At 38.1% G+C, this 25,662-nt stretch overlaps 2 protein-coding genes across 9 annotated transcripts in view; one reads left to right on the forward strand and one right to left on the reverse strand.

Annotated features, from left to right (window-relative positions):
- The window catches only part of CENPP (centromere protein P), a 231,925-nt gene that overhangs the window by 153,178 nt on the left and 53,085 nt on the right, over positions 1-25,662 (forward strand). The window lies entirely within an intron of this gene.
- Positions 1-25,662, reverse strand: part of ECM2 (extracellular matrix protein 2) — a 33,445-nt gene that overhangs the window by 7,615 nt on the left and 168 nt on the right. The window contains exons 2-8 of one of the 7 annotated variants that reach the window (XM_081263530.1): positions 25,029-25,078; positions 18,618-18,689; positions 14,691-15,002; positions 10,239-10,427; positions 7,566-8,156; positions 5,240-5,355; positions 3,421-3,556 (exon numbers count right to left, since the gene is read on the reverse strand). In XM_081263530.1, coding sequence (XP_081119656.1) covers positions 3,421-3,556; positions 5,240-5,355; positions 7,566-8,156; positions 10,239-10,427; positions 14,691-14,979 — 1,321 coding nt within the window. In that variant the 5' untranslated portion in view covers positions 14,980-15,002; positions 18,618-18,689; positions 25,029-25,078. The other 6 variants (XM_081263528.1, XM_081263534.1, XM_081263529.1 and 3 more) reach the window with 6 other exon arrangements.

Below are 25,662 nucleotides of genomic sequence, written 5' to 3' on the forward strand. Positions count from 1 at the left end.
CATCGTAGTTATTCACTTATTGGCGCAGAGTGCAGCCAAATGGAAGTTTTGAAAGAAAGATGATGAAAAAATTCTCCACGCATCCAGATTGAGCTATTAAGAAAGGCCTTTATACAAACAAGTCTTTTCTACACTGTTTCTAGTGGCCTCAGGAGTGGTACCATCCAGGTCAATTGGACATGTGGCACTGGATCACACCACTCAACAGTGACATACCCAGAGGAATCTGACTCAGAGATTCAAGGCATGGTCAAGATTCCCAGAATAGGGATGTTTTCCTATTTAACTCCTGTCATGGGTCTTGCACCAAATGTCCTGTGCAATCCATTCCTATGTTTAGGCAGCAGCAAGAGTAGGGACAGTGAATGCTGGAAGAGAAAGAAGTATAGATTCGAGTGGGATGGAAGTGGTAAGATTTGGGGTTAAAAAGATTTAGATAAAAGTGGGAGAAGCTTGTACACTGAAACACACTCAGGCGAAGGGCCCAGTGGTGAACTGGGGGTGGGGGCTTCACCCTGCAGTGGGCTATGGGCAATGGGGTAAAGTCGGTCCTCTGGGAGAAGTACTCTGGAACAGGCCTTTGTGCCCTAGGTGCAAGTTTGGCTCCCGTTCTCTAGGCTCAGGAGAAAGGCCTGGGTGGCATGGCAAAAGCCACGTGGTAAACTGGTGGTGGAGCTCAAGATCAGTTGAAGGGCTGTATGACAGGAAGTAGGGAGACCAGCCAAGAATCTGCAATAAGTGGATATATTTCCTCATATTTTCCTATTTCCAAAACTAAAGGTACCAATAAGCCAACATTTCTCTTATACATAGGTGAGATATTTTAAACGGTGAAAGTTTTCCATTAAAAAGTAGGTAACAAGGGGACTGACAGTCATGCATGACCTCCTGAGAGAAACAGGCAAATGCACAACACTGTATGTGTGTATAGCAACAAGATGGAGTTAGAGGACGTTTCTGGTTGATGTTGAAAACGGATTTGTGAGCAGGAACTAGGCAGAGGTAAGAAGACCTTTGTTTTGGGTGAGGTGCCATGACCTGTTTTGGACATGGTGACATGTCAGTGTTAATGGTGGCCTACAGGAAACCTGAGTGATGGTGCTTTGTTCGTTCTGGTTACTAGTCAAGACAGGAATGTTTCTGAAGCATGCCCAGTTTCCCATTGCCCCTCCTCTTCCTTTCATTGTTCTCCCTCGATTGTTGACCTTCTCTTTCTCCTCAGTGTGTGCACACATCTGCAGTGATCTCCCCACACCTCACGTGGTAGGCACATTTATCCTCTTGTGTTCACCTGCCCTGCACCCTTATCATATGCCTGCCTCAGTTGTCATAGCACCTAGAATCAGCCTGTCTCTTCATGTCTTTTATGTGCTGTCTTCTATTCCTGGACTGCTCTCCTCCCCACTTCTCTGGAACTATAATCTGCCATAAGTGGGGAGATGCCAGAGAGGGATTCTGGGAGAGCAACAGCCACCTCAGGCCAAGCGAGGGGCCCTCACACAGGCAGCTGCATCTTGGAACTGGGTAGAGCTGTGCTTGGGCCCACCTGCCCATTGTCAGCCCGCCCTACCGTCCAGAGCAGCAGGCCTCACAGGGACAAGGGAGGGCCTGGATCCAGGGATCCAGCACCACAGTAGGTTTAAGATACAGCCCACCCAGGAAGTACAAGAAGGTTTTCTGGGCAAGAGCAACGCAGAAAGCTTCCTTTCTTGCCACCTGTGTGGGATCAGTGCCATCTCCATGCTTCAAGTATGAGATAGGGTAGGCAGCCAGTTCTCCCTGGACTACACATCAACACTGGGAATACAGAAGCTTTAGTGTGCGAGGGAGAAAAGTTCACTGAGAAGCAGTTCCAGGGATATAGGAGAGTGCCTTCAAAATAAGGACTTATGTTTTATCTTGTCGTGTGACAGTACTGCTAGAAATGTGAACCCACGTGGCATTCCTAAGTAGCCTGTCAGTATTCTTGGTCTAAATTTCATGTTCCCTTCAGTCTAACGAAGCAGTTAGAAATTAAATTTTCCAATGTCTTTTCCATATGACAAAGCCCATCAAAACTTGTGCTTATTAATGTTTTTCATGTGTACCCTGAAATCCATCTGGAAATTGAGCATTTCCATAACTTCATTATCCTCAGATTTGGCAAGTCTCATGATTAGTTTTCTCATCACCAGAAGTGTTTTGTTTCTATAAAATTTTGGGGGAGCTGAAGGAAATAGAAGAATGGTCTTATTCCTTTAAATGCTTGACTTATCAACATTTACATTTAAATATGTTTTAAATGAAGTTAGCAGCAAGTGTTGAGTCCTTCAAGAGTTAGGCTAAATGGGATATTAAAAGAAAACTTAAGCAGTCTTTGTCTTAAGGAAGCATGCCGTCTAACCAAAGGTGTCAGAGTATGTGAAAAGTAGAGTATAACCAAGCCTCTTCTGTACAGCCCCATTGTGCCAACTTTGGCTACCTCACCAAGTCCAGAAAAAGCAGCAGAGCATCACAGCTGGTTCAAATGCACCTCACCAAAGTCCATCCATCAGAAAGCTGGGCCTCTGTGCAGCCTGGTTCCACATACCATGGAGTGAGGACATGGCAGAACCCTAGTGCTGGCCCACGCACCCTCAGAAACAAAGCCAGGGTTGCTGTGGGAGATGCACTGCCTTCATTCCTGCAGGACTTCAGCCTCATACTATGTCCACTTACTCTTCATACATAATTCTTGTGTGACTGGACTCTGGTTTCAACACCAAACAGAGCACCAAAATGTGCAGTATTGTGGAAGGTATTAGTGCAGCCCTTCAGATAGTAGGGATTTGTCAGAGAGTATTATGAATGATGAGAACCTGGGATCAATAAGAGAATTTTTTTTTTCTTTTTGGTACAGGGGATCTGAGCTGGGGCTCTGTACACCGAGCTCCAGCTCGCTTCCTTTTATTTCCCCCCAGACAGTGTCACTAAATTGCTAAGACTGGCCTCAACCTTGTGATCCTCATGCCTAAGCCTCCCGAGTCACTAGGATTACATCCATGGGCCACTGTGTCTGGCTACTTTTATTTATTTATTTTTTAAAGACAACAGACAGCTTAAAATATACTTTAAGATTAAGTTTACCAGAGGCTGGAGTTGTTGCTCAGTGGTAGACCACTTGCCTCACATGTGTGAGGCACTAGGTTTCATCCTTAGCACTATATAAATAAATAAAAATAAGTAAACGGTATTGTGTCCATATACAACTAAAAATATTTTAAAAATAAAAAGGCTAAGTTTTACCAATCAAAAGTAGTGGCCACTGATGGTCAACTGAAATGATAAAGTGACCTAATTTTTTTTCTAGTTATATACTTGACAATACTATAAATCAGATTTCTATACAACAATGGAAGAAAGGTTCTAAGGAAACATGTAAAAAAAACAAATGTTAAATACCTGATAAACTTTCTTCATCAATAGCCTGAAGATTGTTCTCATTGATTTTAAGTTCTTCTAATGTAGATGGTAGTTCTGAAGGAATTCGTACCAAATTATTTCCATCCATATTCAGACGCGTTAACTTCTTCAAAAGCTAAAAAAGCAGATCTCAAAATTACCATTTTATCTGGTCACATTTATACAATAATGTATCTATCTCACATAATGGTGAGATACATTACTGTATCTTTATTTTAAAGTAGGGACTAAGTTTTACAATTCTGCACTTCCTTAGGCTTAAACAGTGATGTCCAGGCCACACCCCATTCCCCTGCCAAGTAATAGCATTGATTATCAAGCATTTGCAGCAGGCTGCATTTGATGACTCGTATTCTACTCACACATATTACACCTTTAGAAAGCTACTATATATAAGGGGTCAGTTGTGTTTTGTTGAGGTCTGAGGTGTTCACCTTCACAGCAAGAGACAGAAATTTTTTTAAGTCATGCAATACTGTGAATCTGTTGTGGATTACTATGGTAATATTTATGTTAGAAAAGGGTCATAAAATAGCACTAATTACTGTGAAAAGTTTACAAAACAAAGTGCAACAAATGTCACAAGCTGTTCATGTATGGTACCCAAACAACTGACCTCTGAAAAAGCATGTTTCCACATTTGTAGTTGCATACCTCTTGGACAAAGCTCGCCTGCAACCTCCAAAAGCAGAGTACTGAAACTGGGTAAATTTTAGTGAAGCCACATGGAATAATTCTCTTCTCCATTTATCATATTCAAATTGCAGCAGTTTTGGAACAACACAGAAAATCTCAAAGCAAGAAATCTTGCTTTGATCAAGAAATCTCTTGATCAAGCATAGGAAATGTGTGGGGCAGGGGGAATGCAGCTCAATGATAGAGTGCTTGCCTAGTATGTGTAAGGCCCTGGGTTCAAACCCCAGCATCACAGGGCAGGGGGTATGAAGAAAACGAGCAAAGGGGAGAGAGAGACAGAGAAAGAGAATTAGTTTTTATTTATACACAAAATCCTTTTCCTCTCTTGCTTCTATTTTTTGTTTTCCTGAAATTCCTTGATCCTCTCTTCTCCTTTTTTTAAAAAAATTTTACTCAAATCTGTTCCATTTAAATATTTGCTGTACTATTTCCTATCATTTCTCTTTCCCTCTTCTTTTCCAGCCTATCCCATGCTAATTTGTTCTAAACCCATTTATTTTTCCAGAATCCACTCTGCCAAAGTATCCTCCATCAGATTTTGCCCACGCACAAAAATAAGAAAGCAATAGCTTCCTGACCTGAAAATGTTAATAGAGTTTCCAGATGAGCACTCATTTGTTCCTAGACAATACTTTATATACTAAGGGATCGGATTTCAACATGTTTCCAGCTATTTGGGGAGAAACTAGTTCATAAATTCAAAATATTAGTTATGTCACTGATGTTATTGCTGGTGTTCTTAGGGTAAGACTATGAATATGTAAACCAACAAACTGTATTCAAGAGAAAACTTAAATGCGATTTAGGAACATCAGAGAGGAAGTTTTTTTAAAAATCTTTCTTTTTTTTAAATACTTTAGTTGCAGATGGACACAACACCTTTATTTTAATTATTTTTATGTGGTGTTGAGGATTGAACTCAGTGCCTCACTTGTGCTAGGCAAATGCTCTACTACTGAGCCACAACCCTAGCCCAGGAAACTTTTTTTAATGTAGAAGAAAACTACCAATTAAAACTTTGCTTTTTCTCCCTTCCCCACTCCACCAACAGCCAGTGCAAGTCCACATAGATTGTTATTCACAAATTGGAGCATGTGATTACCTTGAATGCTTTTGGGCCTATTCCTGAAGAGGTTATATTGTTTTTGCTTAGATCAAGCCTTTCCAAATTCGGTAATCCATTAAATGCTTCATCCGGGATGGAGGTGATGGAATTCCCTAGGACACACAGCAGTTGTGTTAGGCCCATGTGCACATACATACATGTTAACATGTGTAAGGGGTGTATGCATGCATGCATGTACATGGTTATTGATTATCTGGAGGAGAAAGCAATGTGCAGAACAAGGACAGAAAATATATAAACAAATGCATGTTCACAGTAATAACTAGACAATTCAACATAATCAGAATTTTCTCTCAAAAGTTCATAATGGTCAGTACTTCATGTTTCACATGACTCTGATTAAGACAGCCAGAATGCAGTCTGCTGGATAGTATTGGTAGCATTCTGCATCTACAACAAAAGTATGTTTCTGCAAGGTTATATAGAAACTGATTTTTCTTTTTCATATTTTTTCATTTCTGTCTTGGAAATGGACTGGCAACATGTTACTATCTTTATCCAAGAAATCACAGGCAAGTCACTAACTTCCTGTAAGCATGTTTCCTTCTTTGTATAAGAAGCCTGGGAAGGAGGCTGGAGCTTCCTGGGGCTAGAGCTCAGTGGCAGAGTGCTTGCCTAGCACATGTAAGTCACTGGATTCTATCCTTAACACCACATTAAAAACAAATAAAATAAAGGCATTCTGTCCATCTACAAATACAAAAAAAAATTTAAAAAAAAAAAAGCTTGGGAAGATCATCTCTCAGACCACACCCCTCAAACTAATGTTATCCTCTGTTTTCATTCTGCTTCAGTTTGATAAGTTTTTGTTGATAAGTTTTTGTTTTGACATTTAGTTAAGTATGGTAGTTGATTATTTTAAGCACAAAACATGACCGTTCAGAAATAATACATTCTATAAAAACCATGTGATGACCTTCTTGTAAAACCTAGATAGGATGGTCCAGCATGGGTTGTTCATCCTTCCCAAGACTTTGAATTTTCACAAATTGGGTTTTCTTAGGGCAGTCCATACTTGGCATGTAGCCTGCAGGAGGAGGGGCCTTAGTGGGCATGAGAGGAATTTTTGAGGTGATCATATGAAAGTGGGATGAAAGCCTGTGTCAGGAAGGCTATGGAAGCTATCTGCAACAGGACTCTGCCAGTGTCAAAGGTGTTAGCAGAGTCCTATTGCAGATAGCCGTCCCTGCACAAACGTTACACCCATTAGATCCCCTCACTCCTGCTTCCTCAGGACCACCCCTACTGTGTCCCATCAGCCGGTCTCTCGCAACTGGTCTTGCTGTTCTTCCACTCTGAACCTGTCTGGTGGCCCTCTGGGCAAGATCTGTATACCACATTCCCACTGAAATGGCTAAAGTGAGCGGAAACAACTGACACTAGTGCTGGCAGGTGGTGGAGCCTCGGGAACTCTCCAACACTTCTGGGGCAAATGGTGTGGCCAGTTGGAGTTGAGCAGTTTCTTACTAAGTTAAATGTGAATTTGCCACATTGCTCAGCACTTCAGCTCCTGGACATAACCCCAGAGAAATAAAGACTCAAGTCCATACAATCATCTGTATGTGGATGTTTAGAGCAACTTTGTATATAAGCACTCCACTAGAAACACCCGGCTGTTCCCCAGCTGGCCACTGGTTCATCCATACAATGAAACATTGCTCAGCAATAAAGAAGGACTGGCCAGGCACAGTGGGGCACTGTGGCTTGGAAGGCTGAGGCAGGAGAATTGCAAGTTAGAAGCCAGTCTCTGTAATTTATCGAGACCCTGTTTCAAAAAGGGATGGGGATGTAGCTCAGTGGTAGAACAACCTAGGTTCAATTCCCAATACCACGAAAAAGAAAACAAAAAGCCCAACTGAAAACTGTGCAATTTCATTTATGTGACATTCTCTAAAAGCCAAAGATATGGGGACAGAAAACAGATCAGTTTTTTTAATGAGATAGAGACACGAAGAATTTTGAGGAGTAATGGAAATATTCTGTATCTTGATTATGGTGGTATTTATATAACTGTATGTATTTGTTGAAACTATAGAACTAGACACTAAAATAAGTTTTACCATACATAAATTGTACCTCATTAAAAGTGACTTTTTTAAAAGATCCATGGAAAAACATCATTTGGTTTGAAGTTTGCTTTCCACCTAACTGAGCTGTTCTATGGTGAGCATCTGTCTTCTGCAAAGAACACATGTGTGATGAAATTAGTCTCTGGTGAAATTAAAATGTAAAACATGCGTTGAGCAGTGAGAGTCACCATTTACATCTAAAGCACAAAATAAAACAAGTCAACATCTCTTACCAAGGAGCTCCAGACTTGTTATCTCTGGTGCTGTGAGTGGTGGGATGTGGCTGAGGGCTGTGTGGACACAGCTGATGGTCCTGTAGGACAGGGAGCAGCTGCTGGGCAGGCGAGGCTTGCCTCTACGGGGAGCAGCAGTGGCGAACCGGGAGGGCAGGCGGAACACATCTCCTCTCACAGCATCTTCCTCTTCTTCCTCCTCTCCTTCCTCTTCATTCTCCTCTTCCTCCTCCTCCTCCCCCCTTCCATGGTAGAGCCACGGGTGTGCTGGCCTCCCCTCCCCAGGGCTTGGCTTCCTCCGTCTCCTGCTTTCCTCCTCACTGTGAAGCGTGCCCTGGTCTTGGGGTCCAACAGTCTCTTCCTGGTGCCCAGTAGTCTCTTCCTGGTGCCCAGTAGTCTCTTCCTGGTGCCCATTCTCTTTAACTTCTTCATCCTCCTCAGATTCAAGTGCTTCTTTTCTGAATACTTGGTCCATTTCCACCTGAGGAGGTGGCTTATGAAGTATATTGGTAGGTTCTCTTTGTTCTGAAGAATCACCAGAAAATTCATTTCTATCATTTAACACTTTACCACTGAGTAGGGAATAGGAGACTAATGACCACGCAAGAGCAGGTAGCAGGGGCAAGTTGAGGATGTTAATAAAAGGAAAAAAATCATAATGAAACTGAGGTTAGTAAATATTATTCCCTCCAATATTTGAGTGCCACTTTGAAATTTTTTGGGGCCGGGGGGGGGGGGGGATGGGTCTTAGTACTAGTTTCTACATTAGATAACTTAGCACTTATTTTGGCTAGAATTTAACACTATCTTATCTGGTGACTGAAGAGGGAATAATATTGCCACATGATGCAAAGTGGAAAGTAATGCTGTTGTGATATTGTGATATGATCAGATGTGATTCCTTTAAAATAGATACTGTTCCATTAATTGGAGCTATTGATAATGTAAGAATTTATAGCCTGCTATCAGATATTTATTTTAAAAGGTGAAACTTACATGTTTTCCTTGCTTATAGTTTTTATTTATAGATTTATTATTATTTTCATCCAATTTTCTTTTAGCTCCTTGGGCCTGATGGGATGCTCTGAAATTCAGAATTATAGACAGAAAATTCTCTTTTGGGGGGCTAGGGAGAGCTTGCCTAGCATGTGCAAGACCCAGGGTTCAAGCCCCAATACTGCAAATTAAAGAAAGAAAAAGTTCTGTCTTTTCTGGACTCTATATAAATCAGTTTTATCATCAAGGATGTCCTGGCCCTAAGTGGTATTGTTTTAACTTAGACATATGCACAGGAGTGCTGCTCATCATTCCATGACGGTGAGAGAAGGATCATAGAAAACAGATCTACACTTGTATTTAGTTTTATATCTTTGGCAGGAAGTGAAGAAAATGTGACGTAGGTTTTAGATTCAGTCTTACCCTTAAGTAAAGAGTTCTAAGGAAAAGTGAGTTCACAGTGCCTAGGTTTTCATCCATCAAAATTTATAAATTAATCATCTTTCTTCTTTCACATAATACTATATACAAACTACCCCTAAAAAGAACTTAAAAAATATAATCACTTGGAAAAATTACTTGTGGTATTAATTCAGCATATATTATAAAGTCAGTTATTTTTTCACATCTCTAACAAAGCATGTAGAAGGAGAATAGGAAAAAGTAAGGGAAGTGAAAACTATCATATTGAAGTATTTAAAATCCTTCCTGTATATCCAAGTTTATTTTTCCAAAATAACTACAACATTTCAAAAGTACTCCATGTCCTTTGAAAAATGTCTGAGAATTTCTGGATCTTGCCCTATAGACCTTGTATTTCACTCCAAGGAATCATTTTCATTAAACACTTTTATTTTCTAACATTTTTGACAAAGCATGTTTTAGTAAGTAATTGGCAGGGTGAAGCAAAATACAATTCCTAAATATTCTAAAGTTCGTGCTGGCAAGACTTTTATAGATACTTACTTTGTGAATAACTGTGTACTTCTGTAGGAGCACTCTGCCGGGTTTTAGAAAAGAGAAAATGTCTCTATCTCTCCCTCTCAAATTATTTAAAAAGTGCTTGTTTCTTTTTACAAGTCATTGACTTGGCTTTTCTCACAAGAGGACTGGACCTTCCTCCAAAGGACCTCTACTTGGTTAGGTACCAGCCTCACTGGAGAGGGGTCAGTGAGGATCTAAGAAAACTGCTCCACACAAAACCTGTATTTCCCTGGAGATTACTCAGGCCATGAAGCAGGTTCCTGTGCTGCCCTGGAGTGTTTGGGAATAGCCAGGAGACTTGAAGCTTTGTTCTCATGACTTCAGTATCTTGATTTGAAACGATAACTGTACCCATGGTGAGTTGGATTAAGTGAGATAATGCCTGTACAGATCAGACCAAAGTGCTTAATTCATAATAACCCATGGTCTACTGTAAAAATTCTGTCACTGTATGTTTAAAGCTAGAAGTCACATGTGGAATGTAGTCTGGTCCTACTCTAGTAGAGTCACAGTCATGATGTTCTATACCCTGCCTACATACTTCCTAAGACTCTGTGTTTATGAGCACTGTGCCTTATTTTAAGTAGGTTGATAGCTAGTTCATCATCACTTACAGCTTAAAGTAATGACAAAATAAAAACAAGTAGAAGTTAAAGACACATGTGATGTTTTGTTTTGGATAAATCTCTGTACCAGTATCAGTGCAGACGGGGCAGCATTCCCCTTCAGGTACAACAGTGTGGGGGCACATCTGGGGGTGGCACATGGTTTCATCACAGAGCACTTTTCCATCTGAGCAGAGGCAGGTGGTGCAGGGCTCAGGAGACCATACAGCTTTGTTGTACATAGTTATGCCCTTTACCAAGCAGTGTCCCTTTTTTCCTAGAAGAGAATAATAACACATTTAAATTTCTTAAGTAGTTACCAGCATTTGTGAATGGACGTGGGCAAGATGTGAAGTCAAACTGATATAACCGGCCAAGAGCAGAATCTGTGTGCACACGGTAAACATTTGTACACAGGGTAAAAAGGGCGTCTGAAATGTTTTTCACTGGCTGTCTTTTCAGCTTTCACTAAGCCTCTGAAAATGATCTCCCCATGGTAACTTGACTGTGAACCACACATTCAGCCTGTCTTTCAGGATAGGCTAAGTTACACAACAGAAGGAACAACCTCTAAATCTCAGTTGTTTCTTGTTCAATTTGACAACAAGCAGGCTTCCCAGATTGCCACAGTGATAAGAAAGAGGTTGAAAATCACACTTGAGTTCCAAGTGTCTAATCGTACTGGCCAAAGCAAATTGTGTGGCTATATCTAACTTCAGAGGGGGAAGCAGTGCAGTTCTATGGCGTCCCCAGAGAGCTGGAATAGCACCAGTAACCACCCACATCCCATGCTTGTGGATATAAACACGGGAAAGGTGAAACAGACAGCCTGTTTCTGTGGACATCTCAGTAAGACATTGCAGCTGTCTCTTTTCCAGTTCTTATATTATTCAAATAAAATTTGCATACCATAATAGTTGCCCTTTTAAAGTGCACAGTGCAGTGGTATTTAGTATATTCACTTCTGTACCTATGCTTGTCCACTTATCTGCAACCCCGTATCAGCTAGCTGTAATAGAGAATATTAAGGAATATTTTCTTTCCACCCCAGGTATCATTGCTGATGCCTTTCCTCCATCTGAGCCACCGTCCTCAAATTCTACCCCGAGATGAGCTCTCACTGGTCTCCTCTTTACCCAACCCCTGCCACTGTCTCAGCCCATTCAGGACCTATCTGTCTCTCATTTTGATACTTGCAAATAAACTAATCTCACCCATCTATTCACTCTGGAAAAAAATAAACATGATTTTCCCCCCTAATTTTATAAGCACTATAGCTAAACCCTTTCAAAACTCATAACAGTTTGTTTTACAGAAATGAAAAAGCTGATCTTCAAATTTTTATTGAATTATAAAGGATATAAAATAGCCAAAATAATTTTAAGAAAAAGCTAGAGGCCTCACACTTCCATATTTTAAGAAACTACAAAATGTTTACTACAAAGCTACAGTGACCAGCTTATGCTAGTGTGAATATTGAAAGACCACACATCTATGGCCAATTAATTTTCAAGAAGGATAGAAAAACCACTTACTGAAGAAAGGAAAGTCTCTTCACCAAGTGGTGCTGGGACAACTGGATTTCCATATGCAAAAGAATGAGGTTGAACTTCTACCTTGCACCAAAAACAAAATATAACTCAAAATGGATCAAAAAACCTAAATATATAAAAGCTAAGACTATAAAGTTCTTTGAAGAAGATATAGGGGTAAATCTTCATGACCTCATGTTTGGCAACAGATTCTTAGATATGAAACCAAAAACACAAGCAATGAAAGAAAACAAAAGATACTGTCAAGAAATAAAAAGGCAGCATACACAGGGAGAGAAAATGATTGCAAGTCATATAAGGTCTCTTATCTAAACATATATCTTTAGAGAAAAAGACAACACAATTTAAAAATGGGCAAAGAGTGTTGGGGCTGTAGCTCATTGGTGGAGCGCTTGCCCAGCATGCATGGGGCACTGGGTTCAATCCTCAGCACAACATAAAAATTAACAAATAAAATAAAGGCATTCTGTCCATCTACAATGACAAAAAAAATTAAAAATGGGCAAAGAGCTTGAATAGACATTTCTCCAAAGAAGATGAACAATGGACTGTAAGTCATAAAGTCTGATGCCCAACATTATTTGTCAGTACAGATGTACAAATCAAAATCACAATGAGTTTCTACTTCATACTCACTAGAATGATAAGAGTTAAAATTTTTTTTTAATATTTTTTTGTTGTAGATGGACACAGTACCTTTATTTATTTATTTATTTTTGTGTGGTGCTGAGGATCACACCCAGTGCCTCATACATGCCAGGCAAGCACTCTACCACTGAGCTACAGCCTCAGCCATAAAACAATATATTAAATTTAGCATTACCTTATGGCCCAGAACTTTCACTTCTAGGAGTTGAAACAGGTGTTCAAATAAAATTCAACAAATGTCCATTGCTACACTACTCACATTAGCCAAAGGGTAGAAGCAACCCAAATGTCTATGAAGTGATGAATGGATAAATAAACAAAAAATGTAATTTTCCATAAATGGAATATTATTTTCAGCTATAAAAAGGAATGAAGTTCTGATACATAGTAAACATGGCTGAGCCTAAAAATGTCACATATTGTATGATTCCATTTATGTGAAATTTTCAGAATAGGCAGATTCGTAGAGACAGTTAACAGATGAGGGGTTGCCAAGTGTTGTAGGTAGGAAGGAATGAGGATTTTTTTTGTCCCGGGTTTGTTTTTTTTTTATATTTTTTCCTTTAGTTATTGATAGATCTTTATTTTTTATTTATTTAAACATGGTGCTGAGAATTGAACCCAGTGCCTCACACATAAGGCAAGTACACTACCACTGAGCCACAATCCCAGCCCCCAGGGTTTTCTTTTGAGGTGATGAAAATGTTCAGGAACAGATAGTGGTCATTGTGAATTTACTATAAATACGACTGAATTTACTTTAAAATGGTAAAGTTTATGTTATTTGTAGTAATACAGTAAAAAAAGAAATATTTGGGCTGGGGCTGTAGCTCAGTGGCAGAGTGCTTGCCTAGCATGTGTGAGGCACTGGGTTTAATCCTTAGCATCATATAAAAATAAACAAGTAAAGGTATTCTGTGCTATAAAAATTTTTTAAAAAAAGAAATATTTTAAGATCACTGTGAAAACATTTTTTTGACAATTTAGAATGTTTCATATACATCTTCTGTACTTTTTATGCATATCATCCTATATTACATATATTTAAAATTTTTTTCAGATGGGCATAGAGCTATGAGGATTATGTGCCTATAATTCCAGCTACTGAGAGGCTGAGGCAAGGTGGTTGCTGGAACCCACAAGTTAGGGTCTTGCTGTGTTGCTCAGTCTGATCTCTATCTCAAAAATAAATAAATATGAAAATAAATTTTTAAACAGATGTGAGATCACATTATGTGTACTACTTTTAGATCTTTTAATTTTTTTATTATTATAGCCTGGATATCTTTTTCCTTAACTAAGAAAATTTACTTTATCTTTCTTTAGTGGTTATGGATACACTTCTATAACAATGACTGTTTTAGTTGATTTCTTTGCCTCTCATTTCCCACTTATGGTGTAAATGTCGCCTAAATCACCAGTTTTTGTGATAATGGTATGTTTTTTTCTGTTAACTCAATGGAAATAATAATTTAGAAGCATTTGGTCTTATTGAGATAATGTATGAATTACTGGCCATAGAAAATTATATGATGTTGTTTTCTTTTGTCTTTTCAAAGTTCTGTTTAATGGTGACATACCTATAATTACTTTTTTCTTATAAACTTAGAAAAATGTGGTTCATTAAATACTAGTTTTTAAAAATACCTAATTGAAACCTTTAGCAGTATTTCCAGTCTTTTCAATGTTTAAAAAGGTAGTAATTTAGTCTTTTTTATTATTTATTTTTTAGTTGTAGTTGGACATAATACCCTTATTTTATTTATTTATTTTTATGTGGTGCTGAGGACTGAACCCAGGGTCTCGCTCGTGCTAGGTGAGCGCTCTACCGCTGAGCCACAACCTCAGCCCGTAATTTAGTCTTTTTATAAAATAAATTCAGTGGCTTTCACTGCATTTCTGAAAAAAAAATTGGATTGAAATATTTAATAACTGTGTGTTCATAAAATCATTTAAATAATTTATTTCTGTTCTATATAATCTGTAGTTACAAATGAAGAAGCCCCTTAAATATTTTTTAATTTAGCTGAATTACGATTATAACTATTTAAAATGCGTAAAATGCATTCAAACTGGAAAGAAATAACCCAAAATGATAGCTTTGATTTTATTAGCATAGTGATAGGATAATTTTTTTATTTTTCCAATAATTTTGTATAATTATGTTTCTTAAATTAATTTTTTTACATTATTCTAAAATGTACATTTTTAGATTAAACCAAAAGTTAGGAAGTGTGCTAACTTGGATTTTTCTTTTAAAATTTAATTTCATGGAGGTTCTCTTTCTCTCTCTCTCTTGCCTCTCCCAATCTTCTTTCTCTCTCACACTATTCTCTTACCTGGTAAAACATCATAGCTTGATTCTACTCCAGGAAAACTTGAAATTGATTCAAACTTTTCCTGTGTGCTGTAATCAAAGTGAACTGTGGGAAATGTTCTTGCTACTGGTGCAAAAGTTGTTTGTGGAATTCCAGAGTGTCTGTTTGACCTGTGGTTGAGTGAGGAACTTTTTCTCAGTCTTCGATAATACATCTTCCTCCTTTGCTTTCTAGGAGTGTCTTCATTTTGTCCAAAGTCAGGTTGGAAAATGATAAGCAGAACAAAACAGAACCAAACTGCAAACTTCATGTTTGCTTTAGTGAATCTGGTTTCTAGAATGAAACAAAATTTCAAAGTTAGTGCTGACTGAATTTTTATCCTGAAAATTGGCTTGTTATTGCTAGTAATTCCTCAGTAGGAAGGCTTTGAGAAATAATGTTGATGTGATGCATGGGTTATATCCTATGATATTACTGCCAAATCAAAATTTGGACTTTTTCTATAAAAATCAAAGAACGTTTCACATCTTTATCTCTAGACCAGGTTTGAGCAAACTTGGACCATAAAAGGCCAAATAGTAAATATTTTAGGCATTATAACTGTGTTCTCTGTTGTGACTATTCAGCTGTGCCACTGTAGCATAAAGTCAGCCACAGATGATATGCAAATGAATGAGTATGTCTTTGTTCCAATAAAATGCTCATTACTGTCAAAGACAGACTTGGCACCTGGGCTGCAGTCAGCTGACTCCTCTCTGGGCCTCACTATGCTCTGGGTTTTTGGCAATTACTTAAGAGATTTCTCTTCACCTGTCTGCTAAGGCATTCTGTGACTGAAATCACCTACAACCCATTTCACCTGTCGTTTTGGTTTTTTGTTTTTTGGTTTGGTTTTTGATTTTTGGTACTGGGGATTGAACTCAGGTGTACTCAACCGCTGAGCCATATCCCCAGCCCTATTTTTGTATTTTATTTAGAGGCAGAGTCTCACTGAGTTGCTTAGTCCCTTGCCTTTGCTGAGGCTGGCTTTGAATTCACAATCCTCCTGCCTCAGCCTCCTGAGCTGCTGGGATTACAGGTGTGTACCTCTACACCCAGCTCCTGTCTTTCTATTTTGATATCTTATTCTCTAGCTTTCTAATTTATTGGGGAATGACCTGATTGTACCACATAAAAGTAACAGTGACATGACATCAGTGATAAACAAAAGAAAGAGAGTAACTCTTAATTGGCAGGTCTAGTGGCCAGTGCAGGGCCAAGCATGTTGTGAAACTAAAAAAGGACTTTGAGAAAATAAGTATTTAGGCACAGTTTAGCCATCAGCATTGGGTCAGATGACTGGTGCATTCCAGTGAAGTTGGGTAGTATAGACAGGTAAAGAGAAATTTCCACAGGTAATTGCCAGGACTGCAGTCAGAGCTCCCCTGAACTTCAATTAGTTCTGCCAGCGAAGCTGGTGCAACTTCCACTGCCTCTCAAAAGTCAGCTGAGACACCTTTTTTAAATGCACACACCCTACCCCCACCCCCATGCACCACTTGCTGCCCCATCCTGACAGCCCTTCTGCAGTCTTCAGCAATGGTTCTCTCAAGGCCCACCCTGAGATGGAGAGCTGCTGCACAAAGTCCAACATCCATTCCTGATAAAATCTCAGCACTAGGAATGAAAGGGAAAAGTCATCCCTGTGATAATTGTCGTTTTTAAAAAACTTACAGCTAACCTCATACTTAGTAGTAAAAATTCAATCTTTTCTACTTAAGATCAGGCACAATGCAAGGACATCAGTTCACAGCACTTCTTTCTGCTCAACATTTTACTGCATTTTCTAGCCAGTATAATAATACAAGTTCAAGAAATAAAATATGTGTCCATATTGTACATAAATACCATTTTATAATCTCTGAACAGATAGTTTTTATTGTTGTTCTTGGGGAGGCTTCATTTTGTTTTGTTTTTGGTACTGGGAATTGAACTCAGGGGCAGCACCACCGAGCTACATTCCCTAACTTGCTGAGGCTGGCCTCAAACTTATGACCCTCCTGCCTCAGCAAGAATTACAGGTGTGTGCCTCTTCACCCAGCAGAAAATACATTTTTAATGTGGAACAGGGCATATTTACTAACAGACCCAAATATATTTTGTCTTCCTATAACATTTAAGAAGACTAGGATTTTTTTTTTTTTTTTTTGAGAGAGAGAGAGAGAGAGAGAGAATTTTTAAAATATTTATTTATTTATTTATTTATTTTAGTTCTCGGCGGACACAACATCTTTGTTGGTATGTGGTGCTGAGGATCGAACCCGGGCCGCACACATGCCAGGCGAGCGCGCTACCGCTTGAGCTACATCCCCAGCCCAAGACTAGGATTTTAATTCTTATAAACCTGCCCTTTTTAGAAAATGCATCCAGAATGAAAAAAAAAAGAAAGAAAGAAAACTGGCTTTATTTACAAATGTCTTAGTCATTTATATAGAAAATCTCATGGAATTCACCAAAAAAGCTCCTACAACTAATAAGAGAATTTAGCAAGGTGTTAGGATGTAAGATCAATCTACAAAAATCAAGGCCATTTCTATGTACTAACTACAATCAGAAATAGAAGTAAAAAATACAGTACCATTTATAATAGCATAAAAATGTGAAATACTAAAGAATACTTCTGACAAAAGATTGGCACAGTGTTCATCTTGGAACTTATAAAAGTGTTGCTAAAAACAATGAAGACCTCTAAGTAGAAATACATACCATGTATGTGGATCAGATGACTCAATGTTGTTAAATTCTCAATTCTTCCCCATATTAATCTATAGACTTATCACAAAACCAATTCTAGCAGGCTGTTTTGGTTAAAAATTGACAAGTTAGTTCTAATTTTATCTGGAAACTGTAGAAGGTATAGACTACCCTGTAGTGAAAACATGTCTGTGTTTGCCTCAAGACAGGGGTGAGGGTTTATCTGTGAGACAGGTGGCAATCACCAAAGGTCATGAGGGAGCTTTTGAAGGTGGTGATGTTCATTTTCTGGATTGTGGTAGTAGTTTTACAGGTACCTTTATGTATGCTTTAATTTTCAGTTGTCTTCGCTATTGCACTTGGACAGGACTATCACTTTATGTTATGAGGAAGTAACACATTTAAGTTGTGTATTAACAAAAGCCATAGTCTACACTAGTCCCAGGTACTTAACAATGTTGTATGATCTACATTTTAATCAGGGAGGGAAAATCATGTCATGTAGGACCTTAGGAGGTAGGCCATGGAGCTGATAGTAGTTGCAGCTAGGGCTGAGAAATTACAGCCCAGAAGACACATTGGGCCTGCTAACTTGTTTCTGTACAACCTTCAAGCTAAAATGTTTTTGTTGTTTTTAAATAGTTAAAAAAAATATATAGCTGGGATGTTTCTCAGTGGTAGAATACTTATCAAACATATACAAGTCCTTGGATATGATTCCCTGCTCTGCTAAAAAAAAAAAAAAACATTTTATGATAGATGAAATCATATGAAATTAAAATTTCAGGGCTGGGGTTGTGGCTCAGAGGTAGACCGCTCGCCTAGCATGTCTAAGGCACTGGGTTCGATCCTCAGCACCACATAAAAATAAAATAAAGATATTGTGTGCACCTATAACTAAAAAATAAAAATAAATTTCAGTGTACATAAAGTATATACACTGGAACACACCATGCTCATTTGTTTCTGTATTGTTTATGGTTAGGTCTACAGCAGCAGGGCTCAGTAGTTGCAATCAAGACTCATAATCTAAAGTCATTTACAGCAAATGGTTGCCAGCTCATAGTTTAGAGCAGTGCTTCTCAGTTGTGGAGGGATTTTGTCCTCTGGGGATATTTGGCGATTTCTGGAGACATTTTTAGTAGGCATAGTTGGGAAGGGCAATGTAGGTGTCCAGTGGGAAGAGGCCAGGAATGCTGCTGTTACACATCTTACTGTGTGCAGGGCAGCCTGCTGCAACAGAGAATCAGCTGGCCCAAATATCAATTGTGCTGAGGTCCATGAAACCTGATTTAGAGAAATAAAGAGTTATTCTAGGCTTTTAATCAAGACAATCACATGTTGCTATAGGCAAAACATAATGAATTATAATTGGATGGAGTCTTTCTTTGGTTAGTTATCAAAAGAAACAGTGCAAAATAATCATCATTTCCATATGGTAACCTCCTTCCCAAAGTTTTCTCCCAAGTCCAAGACTTTGTTTTCATTTGATCTATTTCCAAGTCTTGTACTGCATGTCAGAGAGGAAAAATCCAGACTCATTATCCTCCATATTGATCTTTAAATTCTTTTTTTTTTTAAAGAGAGAGTGAGAGAGGAGAGAGAGAGAGAGAGAGAGAGAATTTTTAATATTTATTTTTAGTTCTCGGCGGACACAACATCTTTGTTGGTATGTGGTGCTGAGGATCGAACCCGGGCCACATGCATGCCAGGCGAGCGCGCTACCGCTTGAGCCACATCCCCAGCCCAATCTTTAAATTCTTAATGGCAGATGGCACTACTGCTGGTGTCATTGTCCACATTATGCATGCAATTTCTGCAGTCAGAATTCTGATCCTTGATTTCTGAACCTCCCTGGAGTTTGTTGTGTTTCTCTTATGTCTAGGTGATTCTATTGGTTCCTAGCACGCTCTATGGAACTTGCTTTGATTGAACTTCTGACATCATCCACTTTTCTGTAGTGGGGAACTCTAATTCCTTGGGCCTCACCTTGTATTCACATAGCATTGGCAGAAAGTTCCTCCTTAGCTTAAGATACAATTTGTTGTCCACATGATAGCCCATGTGAGATTTAAAAGCCGGGTGCAATGGCACACTCCTCCCTGAATCCCAGCGGCTCGGGATACTGAGGCAGGAGGATCATGAGCTCAAAGGCAGCCTCAGCAAAAGTGAGGCCCTAAGCAACTCAGTGAGACCCTGCCTGTAAATAAAATACAAAATAGGGCCAGAATGTGGCTTAGTAGTTGAGTGTCCCTGAGTTCAATCCCCAGTACCCCCCAAAAAGAGATTTAAAGATAAAACCATGTTCACAGTTTTTTTCCTGAGTTCTTAATATTTTTCATCAGTGATTTTTAAAATGTGTTTAAATTTAGAAAAACAATACATATTTTTTAAAACCAAAATGATACAGAAGTCTATAAGGCAGAAAAGACAAGTTGCCTTCACCATAATTCATAGTTTAGTACAAGGGTAGTCAAATGTTTTCATTAAGGGCCAGAGAGTAAATATTTTGGGGTTTGCAGGCCAGTGTTCTCTGTCACAGCTACTCAGCTTTGTTACTGTAGCCACAAAGTAACCCTTAAAAATAAGGAAATGGGTAGGCATAACTGTGTTCTGATGGCATTTTGTTTAAAAACAGTATTTGGTCTGTGGGCTACAGCTTTCCAACCCCAAGTTTAGTATGTCTTTCATGACCCCTTCTAATGAACATATACATTTGAGCATAAATGGCATTGTTGCATATATCATGTATCACCTAGAAGTATTCTTAATTTTATTTTTAAATTTTTAATTTACAAATAATAGTAAAGTCTCTGTTGTTTTAAAACTATATTATTTTGGGTTGACTTTTTGATGTAGTTTAGCATTTATGAATCACTTTGGTCAAGCTTATTAATAAATCTTGGAGCCCTGTTATAGGTAGCTACAAGTGCAGAATTGTTATCTTTCTGGTACTTTTATCATTACATCAATATTCTTCACATCTCTAGTACTGCTTTTTGCCAAAATAGCTACTTTGTCTAATGTTGGTATAGTTGCTTTCTTTTGGTTAATATCTGCTTTATATAAATGTGTACATACTTAATGTGTGTATCCTTTTTTTTTTGTATCATTTTTCTTTCAGCCTTTCTATTTTTTTTTTTTTTCATTTTTATGTTGCTGGGCCAGGGCCTCCTGTGTGCTAGGTAAGTGTTCTAGCACTGAGCTACATCCCCAGCCCTATTATATTTTTGATACGCTTTTTTTATTAGTAGCATTTTTAATGAAGTCTGGTAATCTTTGAATCTTGATTGGAACATATAACTTGTTTATATTTAATGTAATAGTTGATATGTTTGAGTTTAAACCTACTTTTTGATGATTCGCTTTCTATTTTTTTCCTGTTTATTCTATATTCCTTTTTCCATTTTATTGCTCTCTTTTTAACTGACTTCATTTTTTTTGTCATTCCATGATATACTTTCTACTATTCCGTTTTTTTGTAGAAATTACCACGTACATCCTTGACTTATCAATGTCTAATATAAATTAGTACCTTGTCCTTTTCCTGGACAATCCAAAAACTAGTACAAACTTGACTCCAGTTGGCCCATCCTGGCACATATGCCACTCTTAGTTTTTTAATTCTAGGTAGATCTTAAACCCTCAAAAGATTATTATCATCGTTATGTACTCAAAGTTCATCTAGATCTTTTTCAACCTTGCCACTATTATTTGGAGCTAGTAACTCTTTTTTTTTTTTTTTCCCTGAGGAGCTGCTGCCTTTTGTTGTCACAGGCTATTTAACAGCATTGCTGGCCTCAACCCACTAGATGCCACAAGCACCTCCCCACCAGTTGAGACGACCAAATCTGTTTCCAGACATTACCAAGTATGGCCTGCCCTGCAGTTGAGGCCACTTACGCAGATTTACCTAACGTATTTATCCTATTCAGTTCTTCTCACTCCTTCCTTATCGCCAGTCTTTTTGAGGATTTTTTTTTCTTCTGGTTAAAGAATATCTTTTAGTATTTATTTCTGTGCAGATCTGTTGAGGATCAGTTCTCTTTTTGTTTTTCTGAAAATGTTTAGATATCACCTTCATTTTGAAAGTATATATTTTCTGGATATAGAATTTTAGGTTGAAAAGTGTTTCTAGACCATTTTGAAGATACTCTTCCTATATCTTTATTGTTTCTGTTGATTCTGTTGAGAAGACATATCTCAGACTAATTATTAATTCTTTAAAAGAAACTTTTGCCCCCCTGACTGCTAAGATGTTCTCTTTGTCTTTGGTTTTCAGCTGTTTTGCTCCAATGTACATAGGTATGATTCTCATATCTGGGATTCATAGGACTTTCTGAATTTGTGTCCTAATGTTCATCAAATTTAGGACCATCTCAGCCCTTATCTCTTTGCACACAGGTCTATCATGCTTCTCTCATCTCCTTGTCATGACTGCACTTACTGGTGTGACAGCCTCCTCATTATGATTTCAATGTCACTTTGCCTCCTAATACTTTTTGTTCTGATGCTTCACGATTTACTTCAATCATTCTCCTCACTCATCTTTTGGTTCATTAATACTCTCTTCAGCTGTAGTTTATGTACTGTTAACTCCAGCTATTGACTTCTATTGTTTCTTTTTATTGTTTCCAATTCTGTTGAAATTTTTACTCTTGTCTTTTACTTTTTTAATATATTTTTCGTGTTTGCTATAAAGTCTGTGTTTGAAGAATAGTTTTCTGGACTCTCTATTATCATCTATTATTTCTTTAGGCTTGTAGTCATGTTGTTCTTTTTCTTCATTTGCCTAAAGACCTTTGATTTGCTGCCAGACATAGTAGGAAAATTACTGAAAAATAGGATTTATGTATTTTCTATCCAAAGATTTACATTTTTGGTATGAGGTTGAGGGCACTACCAATCATACACTGAATTATTTGAAGCTGACCTTCTATTTAATAATTACACTTTGGTTCCCATTTGAAACTGTCAATTTCACCAGCACTACTGTTCTCACCACCCCCACTTTTTGGCCCTTTTCTTTGTTTTTATATCTCTCCTGCCTCATCAGACTATTCTAAAGATCTGCTAACATTCTCAGCCACCTCCTCTGGAATCCACAGATTGCTCCAGAAGAAAAGCTCTTCCAAACCTCCCTGGATTTTAGGCCTAATCCAAACACTGGTCCTGTTGTTTTTCTCATCTTCCTACCTAGTTATTGTCAGCAGAACAATGAGTCTGACTTGCCTTGTAAGAGTAGCTGCTTATTGCAGAAATATGTATCCTCTTAGAAAAAGTTACAGGTTGCAAAAGTTTGTGATTCTTATGTGTCTAAAAATACTTTCTATGTGATTGAAAATAGAATTATGGTTTCAGAATTATTTTAATCGTTTTTCCATAGTACTTTGCAGATTATCAGCCCATTATTTTCTTATTTAGTGTTGATGAGACATTTGACTTGATATCTGATTCACATCCCTTTGTAGAAATTTCTCCTCGTATGATTTTTTAAAAAATTTTTTCAATGTATCTTTGATATTCAGAAATTTTCCTATGATATGCCTAGAAATAGTTTATTGTTGTTGTTCAGTTTTTCCTTCTTGGGATTTTTTTTTTTAACTAAAAACTTCTCCCTTCAAGCTCTCTTTACTATCTGCTCTGTCCTATGCCTTTTCAAGACTACATTTTCACTCCTTTTTGGGGGTGGGGGGGGTTACCAGGGATTGACCTTAGGGGCACTTGGCCACTGAGGGACATCCCAACCCTATTTTGTATTTTATTTAGAGACAGGGTCTCGCTGAGTTGCTTAGTACCTCACCATTGCCAAGGCTGGCTTTGAACGCTCGATCCTCCTGCCTCAGCCTCCTGAGCTGCTGGGATTACAGGCATGGGGCAGCTACATTTTCCCTCTTTAAACTCAATTCCATCTTCCCTCTATGAAGGACTCCTTAGTTTCTGTCCCACCAGGAATCCACTTATTTCCCAGTATAGCTATTTATATTCATGCACTTACTTGTTTGTAACATATCTTCTGTTATTTCTATGGACTTTGTAAGAGAAAAAGGGGCACAGTGTCTTTTGGTTTGCCCTCTTGAATCTCAGTCATTCTAAACTTCTTCTGCCAAAGTCACCCTCTAAGTTAGGTTTCACCTGCATGGACCTGCCACTCCATCATCTTGGCTCAGCAGCCAACAGTCTCTGAGGCAGCCCCTGTCCACTTTAGCAGTAAGCTTCATACATCATGTATGTATGTTAATTACTGCAGTGGTGTCAAATCCATTGCTGTAGGTCATTGAAATGACATACTTGAATAGCTTTTTATGATCTACTTTAGTTTCAGAAAAATTAACATGGGCTATATAAAGAAGCCTATTGGTACCCGAAATTGTAAGTTAACTCGTAGAGCAAGGTAGCATGTTGAAAAGGAGTAGCATTAGCAGCAGGGGAAAGCAATATAAAAATTTGAGCTGTGGGGCAGAGTAGAGCTAGAATTTGCGGAGGCAAGTGAACTCTGATGGACACACAGCATTAATGCTCTGCACGATATAAACTGTGTACACTGACATTTTCTTGGTTTGACAGTCATATGTGCAGACCCACTATCCTGTGAAAGGTGAGGGTCTTGAGAAGGCAGGCCCTGATCTCAGAGCTCGAGGACAAACTCCCAGGAAGGTCTCCGGCATCTGGTTGTCCCAGCCTCCTAGAAGCACCCACTTGCCAGGGCATGGCCTACGTGAGTGTGCAGGAGGGTGTGCCTGCTGTGACCCTAGTATTCACATCCCGGTAACATCGCTCATTCTCTCTTTGTCCCTCAAGTCGACTCATTTTTCTTATCCAGAAATGTAATAGAAATGTACAGAAGTAAATTGACAAATATGTATCTTAATTTTGACAAAATTAGTGTCTCATTAAAATTTTAAATGAATTTTATGAAATGACCTCTTAAAAGTAATTTTATAATTGATGTTTAGGTCCTTGTTATTTTCAGTGGCCTATAGAATTTTGCTTTACATTTAATGTTTGCCTCAAAAAGCAACATTACAGTGGAGTGAATACGTTTCCAGAGCTAAAATTTTATGACACTCTAATCACAATATCATTTTTATCAGTAAAGTTTTTTCTTTTTAGCACTTTTGTGTTTATCCCAACATTAAATAGCATCTGTAAACTTGATTAACTTATCATTTTTCTCCAAAGTTTTTCATTAATTCTTAAGTAAAATTCTAAAATATTTAGAATTTTTACCTTCTGTTTGAAGTCATCAGCTATTATTTCTCCTTCTCATCACCCAACAGTTTTAAAATGAAAAACATCTTTTATTAATTCTTTGTTTTTTAGGACTTAAAAGTCAAGAAAGAATGAACTCTTCAAATAAATTTATACTTCTAGTCACATAATTCTATCTGAATATATGAAAATAATTTAATTCTTATTCTATAAAGTTTGAAATACTTGGGAAGTAGTCATCCTGGGTCGGGGGGAAGAAACAAGTAAACAGAATAATGCACACTTCGAACTTTTAAAATCTATTAGTAAAGAGCTAATTTTCTCAAGAATTAAACATATTTGCACATAAAATACCCAGCTATCAAAACCATTCCACATGCTTTAGCAGAAACTTAAAATTTAAAGCTTTTTTACCTGGAAATCTAAACTAAGTAGACTTTTCTTGGTGTCATTTAAGTCTCCAGCTGAAAATGAAACAAAATCAGAGCTTTCTTTAAAAACAAAGAAAGAAGGGAATGTTGAAAATGTTAGCTGACTTCTTAGTAAAATCTAAAATAACTCCTTCCCTTGGGAATAAATGCCTTTCAGTTCTTTGTGCAGAAAATCAGCCAAGAAAGTAACCAGGGAAATGGTTACCAAGGGAAAAATTTTTTTTTTTTTTTAAACTCAGGAAAAGTGGAAAACATCAGCGGGGTTTGGGGGGAGTGTTTCCTTTGCAGGCTGACAAGGCAGAGCTGAAAACACAAAAAGGAGCTTAAGAAATTTGTGGTTTTATAGGCTGTCTGCATAAAAAGTTTTGAAGTTCATGCCCACCAGCATATCACTTGAGCTTTATCAGTCTGTAGGGATGGTGCTCTTGTCTGACTAAAGGCTGCATGTGTCTGGGATCCTTTTTAAATTTAAATCTCTCATCCTCTCTCTGCCAGCCCACCCCAGTCTCACACAATGTTGTAAACAAAACAATAACTGGCTACATCTAAATGCCATTGGAAATTATGTAACTCCTAACCACTAAGTAATAAAAAGAAACAGTGGGAAGAAGCTGTAA

The sequence above is a fragment of the Spermophilus citellus genome (assembly GCF_964194105.1).
Source record: "Spermophilus citellus genome assembly, chromosome: 12".
Taxonomy (NCBI): domain Eukaryota; kingdom Metazoa; phylum Chordata; class Mammalia; order Rodentia; family Sciuridae; genus Spermophilus; species Spermophilus citellus.